We start from the raw sequence: 12,742 nt of genomic DNA, 5'->3' as shown, positions 1-12,742 counted from the left end.
AGGGTAAAAAAAAACACATGATGGGTCATCTGTCATTGTCTATGGCACTGAAAGAGTTAAAACCTTTGACATCTAGACATAGAAAATACTGTCAAAAAGATTGAACCATTGTTTTCGCAGTGATTATTTTAAACTGGTAAACTACACATATTTACGAGTTGTCGTAAATTGTGTCGCAGTAGCTTGTACACTGTTAGTGTTTTGAGCTGTAAAATCCTGCGGTTTTGTGTGACAACATTTTAAAGAAACTTCTAAATCTTTTTTTTTTTTTTTTTTAATATATTTTTTTGTTCATTTTCATTTGCAAAGAGTGTAGCATAAATGCCCCCTTGTGTTCCCATAATTACAGTCCTATTCTGCTTGCAGTTTATGGACTTTTTATTGGACTGTTTGCCCACCCAATCTAATTAGCTTTCGCTATAAACCCTCCCTTTGTTCACATGTGCTTCAGTAATAGCTTGTCTATGCCACTTTACATAAACTTGACTTTCCAAGACCATTCTGTTACAATTTTAAAGTATAAATATATATGTATATGTATATATATATATATATATATACAGTGCTGCTCAAAAGTTTGTGAACCCCCTCAACATTTTGGAATTTTCTATTATTTCAACCTGATTTCCTAATCAATCAATTCAGTAGTTTTTTTTTGTTTTTTTAACAGTTGTGTTGTCGAGACTAAATTAAAAAGAGTTTTCATCAACTGATGTAGGTGCAAAATTGAACTGTTTGGTCACAACCAAAACCGCCATGTCTGGCGAAAAGTCAACACTGCATACCACCAAAAGAACCTTCTCCCAACAGTGAAGCATGGAGGTGGGAATGTCAAGATCTGGGCTTGCTTTTCATCCTCAGGACCTGGACAACTCCACATAGTCCAGGGAATCATGAATTCTGAGGAATATTGTCAAATCCTAGAACATAACCTGACGCCATCTGTTTTGAAGTTAAAGCTTGGCAGAAGGTGGATCATGCAACATGATAATGATCCAAAGCATTCCAGCAATACAACCAAGGAATGGCTGAAAAAGAAGAAGATTCGTGTTCTGGACTGGCCCAGTCAAAGTCCTGACCTAAATCCCATTGAAATGCTGTGGCGGGACCTGAAGCGAGCAGTTCATGCCAGACGCCCATCAAACCTCTCTCAACTGACTGCGTTCTGCAAGGAAGAATGGGCAAAAATCCCCCAAAGTAGATGTGAGAGGCTGATTAGTCACTACAGAAACCGTTTGGTTGAGGTAATCTCTGCAAAAGGAGGCGCAATATCCTATTAACTGAAGGGGTTCACATACTTTTGCACACATGATATCTGAGTTTTTCTTAAATCAACCACTTTTGTTAAATAAAGAATGACAATATAACTATTTCTTTTGTTTCAGTCCATTATTTGGAATGTCAGTATTGTGGATTTGGGTATAACTTAACATTTAATAAGGTTATTTTAGTTTTTTTTACAAAAAATCTGACCATCGCTGTGGGGTTCACAAACTTTCGAGCAGCACTGTATATATATATATATATATATATATATATATATATAGTTTAAATTCAGAGGATAAACACTACACATGATGATCCATATGCTCTCACTCAAAAAATATACTGCACATGCAAAGTGGAAGCCGGATGAAATGTTCTACAGCTGGCAGCGTCGACAACACAACGGGGTCAGCAATAGCTGTTACTCATTATCTGTGCTGACTACATGGCTGTGGATCCTGTTTGTTTCCCCTATAGGAAAGGGTCAACATTTAAAGGGCGTGGCGAAATAGGGAGCAACACATTGTGACAATTATTATATGTGGAAAATATGTTTTGTCCTACTTTAGCGGAAAGGTCAAGCTTTGCATCAGCCATGTCTCCACGCTCTAAATTACTACTAGTATTGGCCAGATAAGCCCGCTTGCTCATTAGCTATTATGTTAGCATACACCTGCGCTGGCTGAAGGACACTGCAGCTGTAGATGGGAATAAATGGACTCGCTCATACATGCCAAAGAGGCTGGTTTGCAACATATATATCACATAGAGAGCTAGATTAAAAATGTCGGAGTTGGCAGCGTTAACTGCTTGCCATTTTGAAAATTTAAAGGAAACCTCGGACTTAAAGACTTGTAGGCTCTAATAAGCCACAACTGCTCTCTTTTACTAAAACATGTTATTAGAAACACATAAAATATTGCCATTGATTTAAAAATCTATAATATTTACCACAGGTTTTGACCTATGGAGGGCGCCATGTTTTATGCGCGCAATGGACGCTCGTGATGATGACGTAGTTTGTCACTGTCACTAGACGAACACTACCGGTTTTCTGCAATTCCTTCCTATGCGGCGAGACGTCCAACATATGCGCACATCAATTAAAGGCGGCGAGTACTCACTATTTGTTTTAATTGAGTCTTTTATCACTTTTTCATTGTCTCAAAATATTTTTTGCATGTTTCCCTCTCATACTTTTAAGCATTGTGTTTTTATTGTTTTAGCTTTAATGCAGATTGTTGATCTGTTGACCACATTAGTCAGGTAGCACATTTAAACCATACTTATTTCATATTACTACGTTTAAGTATTTTCTTTAGGCATCTTTAGTGTGTTCTGTCTCCATGTATCGAAACGAAACAAGCTGAAAGTGCACGGGAGTACTATAGGTGTCAAATTTGCCTCTTGTAGACACTTCGTCGGTGTAGCACATTTTGGCAGGACACCGTTTTTCCTCCTACTCTCGTCTCATCCAGTCTTTCCTCTTCGTTTTGCTTTTGCTGCTCGTTTTGTGAAATATCGACAGTGCTGTCATGCTCATTAATTTTCCACTCCGGTTCAAATTGAAAGGGCTGAACAGATGACAGTCATACTCTGGAAGCAGGCAGTGTAACACAGTGACGTCACCGCCCTGCGACTTCAACAACAATGGCGACCTACTAGTTAAACTAATTTTACAAATTGTATAAAAACGAAGAGGGGTTTTAATATCAAATTATTTTAACACATCATAACCTTTATCTTTTAAGAACTACAAGTATTTCTATTCATAGTTCCCTTTAAGGCACTGAAATACTCTTAACTCACAGAATTTTGACTGATTTTCAAACAGTTTGGTTCATACCTAATCATATTAACGTGGCTGTAATACAGGTCGGATGTTGAAAAAAATATATATATAATTATTTTTGTTTTGGGTATGCAGTTAATTTACTGCATTTCTGACATTTATGAAAATTCAAGCCATTTGAAAATTGACCAATTTTAAAACTATCAAGGAAAATGGTGTTTTGAGAATTGAAACAATTCCAACAAAAACAGAGGATTGTTACTTGGCTACGCAACACAACAGCACCCAACAAATCCACTGAAGACTTAGATCACAAACTTGTTACAGTAAATACAACATAAAATGGTCACATGCCGAGGCAGGCTCATAACAGAGCATGTTGAGAAACACAAAAAGCAGAGGATAACTTGCCCTTACCCCCACACTGATGTACTGTACATCTGGTCAATGGCTTCACTGGCTCCTCACTGTGTAGTCAGTGCAGAGATGCCAAAAATGAAAAATGAGGTTAATGGTTTAGCGGTATGTGTTCCAAGTACCAAGGAACAGGTAAAAATCCAGATCAAACAATTGCTACCAGCCTCCTAGTCAAATTGAATTGGACGTCTAGCGCTGTCAAAGGCAGCCAATGAGTTAATGAAGGTAACTATTCTTAGGAGCTGAAAAAAAAAACAGTTTTGTTTTTTTACATAAACTCCACCATCAGGTGACTAGACAGCTCCCACAGAAATTGCGCCACACCTTCCCGTAGGGGGCTGACCCAGGCAGAACGTTCAGTTGGCTTTCACTGGGATAAACTCAAAACACATGCAGCGTTCTAAAGCTGGATTTAGGTAGGAATAGGATGAAGGTTTTACTGCATACAAGCAGGCAGAAGTGTCCCAAGGGTGATTTGGTCGAGGATTGAAGGTAATTCTTATATTAAATAGCACCATGCATGCACTTTGAAAAATGAAAAAAAAATCAGTGGATAATTTAGTGTAACTTTGGCTTGAAATATTTACGTAACATGAATCATAGCTGCCCGTTTTTTTCTTTAAACCAAAGAATCTAGACTGTTTCACGTTCCTATCTATAGAAATTCCGCGATTTAGGCATTTATTTACAAGAACTTTCAACTTAAAAAGCTTTTTTTTTTTTTTTTTGTCACGGCCGCCATGTTGGATTACACAATAACAAATCTTTTGTGTGAAATATCTACGTAAAATGAACAATAACTGCCCGTTTTTTTGCTTGGAACCAAGAATCTAGACTGTTTTACATTCATATCTATAGAAATTCCGCAATTTAAGCATTTATTTACAAAAATGTTCAACTTAAAAAGCTCTTTGTTTTGTGTCGGCCGCCATGTTGGATTTTGTATTTCTACACAATAGTGGAATTCAACCTAAATAAGTTGAGACTGTACATAGAAAAATGCTAATTTTGCTGTATCTGAGTAAAATTAAGATGATTTTGCATGCTGTCCCCAAGTAGTAAGTGTCTGATGTGAAAATTGAGTGATTTATTAGCTTTGTAAAACAAACAACAACAAAAAACAAAATAGTTGCTATTTTGGGCAAAAACTTAAATGATATGTTAAATATTTCTATTGATCCTAAAGATATAGGTGATTATCTCTGCATTTGGGGATTTTTGTGCATCTAGCGTAAAACCTGAGAATTTTATAGTCATTTTAAGGTTTATTATACTTGTATAAAAAAGTAATTAATCAGCGTTTCATTAGGGAACGACTTTGAATTTTTTGATGTCGCTGCTCATGGAGACTCATATATGTCTAACAGAAGTGCCTGTTTCGGTTTTAGGTCGCTAGCGGCTGTGGTATTGAAAATATTTGAATTTTAAGTTTTTGATAATAGGGCCCCTACGAATCGGCCCGGAGCCCTGTGTCCTGTCAACTGATAGTGAAGTCTATGTTGTTGTTTTTTTACAGTCAGGTGTTATTACCGTGTTATTACTATGTAACTACATATGTTAAATTTAGTGTTTAAAAAAAAAAATCTCCATCGCTTTCATCTCCATAATCAAGTTTTAACTCAATACCCACAAGACACTTCAGCTATGAAAACCCCTAAAACATGATTGATCAAGTTTTAGTGCCAATGATGGCAATAAATGTCCAATCCATTTTGACTGAAGCTCCCAGCCTTTCCCATTCAAAGTGGATTACACGTCTAGTGCCATCATTGGCAGCCAATGAGTTGAAGGAATGCCCTGAAAAAAAGGTTTTAAAAATCAAATCAATGAAATTGAATTGCTAGTCGACATAAAATCATGAGATTGTCCCGAGACCAAGAACCAAAAAATGTGGTCTCAAAACCAAAACTGGTCTTGAAAATTCAACCCAACATTGCTGTATGTAGTGTTGACATTCTATATAATTCCAATGGTTTTCATAATAAAGTCTAATTTACATGAGTAAACTTGTCACAAAGTTAAAACTAATAACTGAAGTTATCAATACGCAATATTAACTGACTGCAACACATGACTTGAGTGACTCGCCTGATTGTTTCATGTACTTCCTGATTCACTTACAGTGAGGCAAATAAGTATTTAGTCAACCACTAATTGTGAAAGTTCTCCCACTTGAAAATATTAGAGGCCTGTAATTGTCAGCATTGGTAAACCTCAACCATGAGAGACAGAATGTGGAAAAAAAACAGAAAATCACATTGTTTGATTTTTAAAGAATTTATTTGCAAAGCATGGTGGAAAATAAGTATTTGGTCAATACCAAAAGTTCATCTCAATACTTTGTTATGTATCCTTTGTTAGCAATAACTGAGGCCAAACGGTTTCTGTAACTCTTCACAGGCTTTTCACACACTGTTGCTGGTATTTTGGCCCATTCCTCCATGCAGATCTCCTCTAGACCAGTGATGTTTTGGGGCTGTCATTGGGCAACACGGACTTTCAACTCCCTCCACTGATTTTCTATGGGGGTGAGATCTGGAGACTGGCTAGGCCACTCTAGGACCTTGAAGTGCTTCTCACGAAGCCACTCCTTTGTTGCCCTGGCTGTGTGTTAGGGATCATTGTCATGCTGAAAGACCCAGCCACATCTCATCCTTGCGGATGGAAGGAGATTTTCACTCAAAATCTCTCGATACACGGCCTCATTCATTCTTTCCTTTACACAGATCAGTCGTCCTGGTCCATTTGCAGAAAAACAGCCCCAAAGCATGATGTTTCCACCCCAGTGCTTCACAGTGGGTATGGTGTTCTTCAGATGCAATTCAGTATTCTTTCTCCTCCAAACACGAGAACCTGTGTCTCTACCAAAAAGTTCTATTTTGGTTTCATCTGACCATAACACATTCTCCCAGTCCTCTTCTGGATCATCCAAATGCTCTTTAGCGAACCGCAGACGGGCCTGGACGTGTACTTTCTTCAGCAGGGGGACACGTCCGGCAGAGCTGGATTTGAGTCCCTGGTGACGCATTTTGTTACTGATAGTAGCCTTTGTTACTGTGGTCCTAGCTCTCTGTAAGTCATTCACTAGGTCCCCCCGTGTGGTTCTGGGATTTTTGCTCACCGTTCTTGTTATCATTTTGACGCCACGGGGTGAGATCTTGCATGGAGCCCCAGATCGAGGGAGATTATCAGTGGTCTTGTATGTCTTCCATTTTCTAATAATTGCTCCCACAGTTGATTTCTTTACACCAAATGTTTTTCCTATTGTAGATTCAGTCTTCCCAGCCTGGTGCAGGTCCACAATTTTGTCTCTGGTGTCCTTCGACAGCTCTTTGGTCTTGGCCATATTGGAGTCTGGAGTGTGACTGACTGAAATTGTGGACAGGTGTCTTTTATACCGATAATGAGTTAAAACAGGTGCCATTAATACAGGTAACGAGTGGAGCCTCGTTAGACCTCGTTAGAAGAAGTTAGACCTCTTTGACAGCCAGAAATATTGCTTGTTTGTAGGTGACCAAATACTTATTTTCCACTTTTGGACAGAAATTCTTTAAAAATCAAACAATGTGATTTTGTTTTTTTTTTCCACATTCTGTCTCTCATGGTTGAGGTTTACCCATGTTGACAATTACAGGCCTCTCTAATCTTTTCAAGTAGGAGAACTTGCACAATTGGTGGTTGACTAAATACTTATTTGCCCCACTGTAATTCCAATGCTTTTCATAATAAAGTCTAATTTACATGAGTAAACTTGTCACAAAGTCAAAATTAAGAACTGAAGTTATCAAAATGCAATATTAACTGACTGCAACACATGACTTGAGTGACTCGCCTGATTATTTCAGGTACTTCCTGATTCACTTAAGTCATGTAAATGTGTTTTCTATCTGGTCACCTTATTCATTTTGGACATATTGTCGGTATCCGTGCACTTTGCTATGCGCCAGACTACACTTGAAATTGTCCAAATGTCGGACATCTCGTCGGTGAGTTTATATCAAGTTTCATTCGACTCCAGTCAAGGGGGAAAAAAAAATCTTCTCATGCTGTTTTCATCCAAGTGGCTGTTTCCTGGAGGAGTATTAGCTGTAGCGGGGTTAATAATACATGAGCTGTGGAATGATGAGGATGCCTATCAAATATTTAACAGCTCACTCATGTTCTACAGAAGCCAATGTGACGGGCCAAAAACGGTGCACAGGGAGACCCTCGACAGTTATCTAAGAGATTCTAGAAATTGCATTCAAGCGAAAGAGCGAGACGCCGTTGCCGTCACAGGGCCTGCGTATTTGCTTCCCCGAGGGTCGCCGCTGTCACATTGCCACGATGAGTTCAGGGGGCAAGAGGCTGAAGGCCTTATAAGAGGTGGAATAGGAGCGCTCGCGCCGACACATTGGCCTGACGTGACGTCCCAGATTTCTCTCCCGGGTGAGCACGCGCTCTTACGCAGGCACTGTACTGGCGTGATGGAAACTGGGTTTGTGACAGGGGAAGCTGGCACTTGAGGGGGCGGGTGGTGGGGATCACAACCTTGCTGTTATTTTGAGTAGACCGAGCAAAGCGGCCCACTTAGATCTGAGAGCGGCGGGATGCCAGCAGGCTTAACAGGAAGCTCCACTTCCGTTCCCTCTCGCCGTTAAGCGGCTCAGCGTGATACCTGATGCTGGGGGTGGGGCCAGAGGTTACGCTCGCTATCCCAGACATCTCTTCGAGGAGCAGCTGCCTCTCTCATCCTTGGGGAATGAGCAAACCGGTGGGAAAGGGCAGGTGGTCTTGCTGGGCCACAGGAAATCACTGTCATAAGACTCCCCATCTCCACCCTTGCCAGGCAGCATTCCGGATGCCGGCGATCGAACGCAACGCCGGTTCTTCGTCACTGTTCTGATGTTACGATCCGATCTGACTCATCTCTTCTCACGTATACCGTCTCACCATCTCTACCTGCGTGGCCTGATAACACATGGTGGCCCACTGGGACCACCAGTGGAAAGTGGTTGGTTTATATTTAGGAGCACTGCAAACATGCCTAGGATGGATGCATAGATGGAGGGATGGGAGGGGACATGGAGCAGGAGAAATGTACTCCTAGTACAGGATGGCAGTTGACAACTTCACACTCATGCTGCTCTGCACATATAAAGTCACAGACAATTACACACTCAACATGAAAGCATGTGAGCCTGGAGACAGGTTGCCAGGTTATGTGGAGTCACCCTCTTACAGGCCAGACAGCTGAATGACAACTAAATAATGCTCAACAAAATGATAAAGAACACGTGCATTTACAGACAAACTCAGAAGTTCTTTATTACTTGAAGTTGCGGAGTTTAAAAAGGAATGAATTAAGGCCAATAATGAGCTCCTTCTGTGACATTGTCAATGATAGACATCCAATCTCATGACTCTTTGAATTGAAATGACTTTGTCACTTGTAGACGTCCTATCTATTTGAACTGGGCTGACGGCGAAACAACATTCATTCAACAACGTTCATTCACTGCAACCCTTCAAGTTCAAACGGATGGAGTGTCTATTACTGTCAATTGCACTGAAATAAGATCATTCATGCTTTTGAGGTTGTAGTAGCTGATTTTGGAGCGGAAACGAGAAATATTTTAACATGTACTTTAATAACACATGTAATAACATGGTAATAAAATGTCAACAGCCCCTGAATGTAACACTGTACACCTGAAACTGGTTTTGGTTCAACTTCTGAATGTCCTGTTCCGGTCTCAGATTTGATTCCCAAAAGACACAGTTTTAGACTTAATCTTAGTAATTCCTGATTTATGGCAAGTCTCAGTCATAGTCTTGAGCACAATACTTCTAGTAGTAGATGAGCAGTTGTAGAGTGGTATAGTAGTATACTGTTATAAAGTAATCCAAAAACAAAGCAGACTGTCAGGAAATAAAACACAACCAGTATTCTGTTCTAAGGACAGTTGCAAGTGGAAAAGGCTCACATTCAAATTCAGTTTCTTTCACGTGCACTGGGATCGATTTCCAACTCTTTTTTCATCATGCACCCCTTTTATTGACAAAAGTCACATGATAATATTATATGCAGAAAGTGAGTACATGGCATGCAGTGATTGGTTAGTTCAGAATAGCAACAGTTTGGGAAGTGCCTTATTTGGTGTTGTTTCTCAAAACTGGATGCTTACTGTGAAACAGAAGTGAAACTTGTTACAGCTCAACATGAGGATTTTCCACAGAAGGTACAACCTTGGAAATTTAGCTGTAGCTGGGACGAAAGGGCATGAAGCAGAAACCCAATGTAATATGTTCAAAGGAATATTTACAGCACATGAACAGTAAGTATGAGTAAAATCTCACAAACGAATATAGTGGAATATAGATTCACAACAGTTCATGCGTTTTATAAGCACGAATAAAATTTATTCTTTCACACAGACAGAGCTCGTAAATCTACTTGAATCCACAAACAAATCAAGATCCTTACGTGTGATTTTGTTCTTAACAGGTTTCAACTCCAATATCAATTTACCTGGCCGGGAAGATTGTGGCTCCGCCCCGTCCTCCCCATCACTGCAGCTACAAGACAAGAATGCCAACAATCATTCTATTCACCCATTAAATCAGGCCCCTGTTGAGAATGGCAACCAGATATCCAACGGTAACTCGAATTTTTCACATTCCCAACTTTTGTCCTTTTCATGGTAGGATGACAATTTGCCTGTGGCGACATTGCCCAAGTCTACTCGTTGACCAAATTTAATTGTGTTTTCAGGTTCACTAGAGGACGAGAATCATGTCAAGTCAAACATGTCTACATCCTCTCTGCACAGGCACATGGATAGCCACCATACGCAGGTAATACACAAACAAATGCACTTGTTTTAAACGCACTTTATTCAAAGGATTCTGGAAATTAATATACACAAACTCTGATTTGAGTGATTAAAATGTATGTAAAATGAGTCTTCAAAATCATAACGTGCGTGCACTTGTGATCGACTATGAGGCACTGTAAACTGAGAACCCCCTCTAAAAGCAAAATGTAAAAGCACTGAATGACTTAAAGCAACAGTATGTAACTTTTCATTTTTGGTCGATTTTAGCGACGCAGCTGGACAAAAGCGGTTGTGTTTTGCCTTAAGAAAGACTGCGTTTCCCGTGAGGACCAGCGCACAGTGTCGTAAAATCGTGATCTCCCAGTCGCCTGCAGATGGATTAGAGTGCCTGTGACAGCATAAAAAAAAATCTTAAATAGCATTATTATGTGAATTTGAATTATATTTTGAGACGAATTGGCTATATACAACAATTTGGCAACGCACAGATGACGAGAACTTAGTCTTTTAATCTGCCGTTTACACCCCAAGAAAACCCGCAAACAGTTTGCTGAAGACATATCAACAAAGCACATGGGTTATTGGAACCATGTTCTATGGTCTGATGAGACGGGCGGGCTTTCTTGTGTACCGTCTTCAGAAGAGCCTTCCTCCTGGTGTGACAGCCATGCACACCAATTTGATGTAGAGTGCGGCGTATGGTCTGAGCACTAACAGGCTGACCCCCCCACCTCTTCAACCTCTGCTGACAGCACTCCTGTAACGAGTCACATGACATTTTGGAGGGAAAATGACAAGCAATTTGGACATTTAGGGATGTACGTATTTTCTAAGGGGTGTACTCACTTTTGTTGCCAGAGGGTTAGATATTAATGGCTATATTTTGAGTTATTTTAAAGGGAAAATGAATTAATTCTATTATATAAGCTGCACACAGACTACGTTTCATTGTGTCAAAGTGTCATTTTGTCAGTGTTGTCCCATGAAAAGATATACTTAAATATCTGCAGAAATTCGAGGGGTGTACTCACTTTTGTAAACATGCTTTTTGCTGTCATTGGCATTTAACGACATTTCTGTTTCCAGCGGCTGTGTGAAGGATGAATAGTAATGAGGTAGTGAATCCAGTTGTGGCTAAACAATAGCCTATGACGATGTTGATAATAAGAAACGTTTGATTTTATACCGTATTCCCCCACCGCCCCTACGACCCCCCCACTGTATTTTCTTTTGAGGTTTCTCATGAAATTTGTCCCGGAAGAGATATTAAATGCTGTGCTATGTGAGCTTAAAAAGGTAGTCTTAAATTTTACTTGTTGAAACCCGAAGGAACCCTGCAATAAAGTACCGTAATTTCCCAAATATAAGGCGCACCCGTGTATAATGCGCACCCCAAATTTACTTGTAAAATCTAGGGGAAATTACTGTACCCGTTTATAACACGCACCCTAATTTTAGCACCAATAAATAGAAAAATACAAGAAAACAGAGCTCGTGTACAGATACAGAAATGTCATTTTACTGAATGGTGAAACACAGCACAAGCATAGCATATTGGTAGTTCAAAACATTACCATAAACTGACAATATTTATGGTAATATGATTTGACAACTTCTCCAACTTACCAGAATCTAGGAGAAAACAAAACAGATGTGACTTTTCTCCTAAAGGCTGTTGTATAACTTGCTCGTTTCATCATGATGAATAAATGTTTCTTCCATGGATTGATACGGTAAAATGAAAGTGAGAACGTAAATCGAAAATCCGAGAGCGCTTGTCGCTGTCGACACGACAGTACCAATAGGAACTATTGTTATTTGGGTTTAAGTTTCCCGAGGGACAGATATAGTTGACGGACACACACAGGAAGTCTGTTGTTACGTTTGTTATGGTCCGAGTTGCGGAGCTGCAACAAACGTTGACTCAAATGAGTTCAAGAAACTAAATTCTGTGCTTTATGAAGAGTGAAAAAAGCAGAATTTAACACAGACGAAATCATTCGGCCGATCAGAGTGAAGTATTACTGAAACAAAATGGTGACGTCACGTACCGTAATGGTCGGCAACGGATCGCTGCATACATTTCTTCAACACTACGTGGCCGTGTCAATAAAAAAAAAAAATCGGTTTATATATATTTATAATATATATATATATTTCTGTCTCCATCCATGTACCCGTTTATAATGCTCACCATGATTTTACAAGTTGATTTGGGGGGGAAAAAAGTGTGCGTTATATTCGTGAAATTACGGTATTATATTTGCCAAAATAGTGGCAGCTGATTGGAAGGTGGTGAGTAATAAAAAAATAATAATTATGACATTTACATAACTAAAAAAGATTTTTATTAGTGTCAGTTAACAGGTTTACAATAACAACTCTTAGGTCCTATTGATTTGGTTAGCAACAGAGTTACAGTAACTTCTAACTCTGGCTCTGCCATCAT

The 12,742-nt window shown here is 39.5% G+C and overlaps 1 protein-coding gene across 5 annotated transcripts in view; it reads left to right on the top strand.

Moving 5' to 3' along the window:
- myo16 (myosin XVI) overlaps positions 1 to 12,742 on the top strand; it is a 269,930-nt gene that overhangs the window by 248,218 nt on the left and 8,970 nt on the right. For all 5 annotated transcript variants that reach the window (XR_009066237.1, XM_057851442.1, XM_057851443.1 and 2 more), the window contains 2 exons: positions 9,963 to 10,115; positions 10,230 to 10,312. Coding sequence is in view for 4 of the 5 variants with exons in the window: in XM_057851442.1 (XP_057707425.1) it covers positions 9,963 to 10,115; positions 10,230 to 10,312 (236 nt within the window). In the remaining variant the exon portion in view is untranslated. The remainder of the gene's footprint in view (positions 1 to 9,962; positions 10,116 to 10,229; positions 10,313 to 12,742) is intronic.

The sequence above is a fragment of the Corythoichthys intestinalis genome, chromosome 12 (genome assembly GCF_030265065.1).
Source record: "Corythoichthys intestinalis isolate RoL2023-P3 chromosome 12, ASM3026506v1, whole genome shotgun sequence".
NCBI lineage: Eukaryota > Metazoa > Chordata > Actinopteri > Syngnathiformes > Syngnathidae > Corythoichthys > Corythoichthys intestinalis.
The sequence above is the reverse complement of the archived record's forward strand: the minus strand, read 5'-3'. Positions and strand labels throughout refer to the sequence as shown.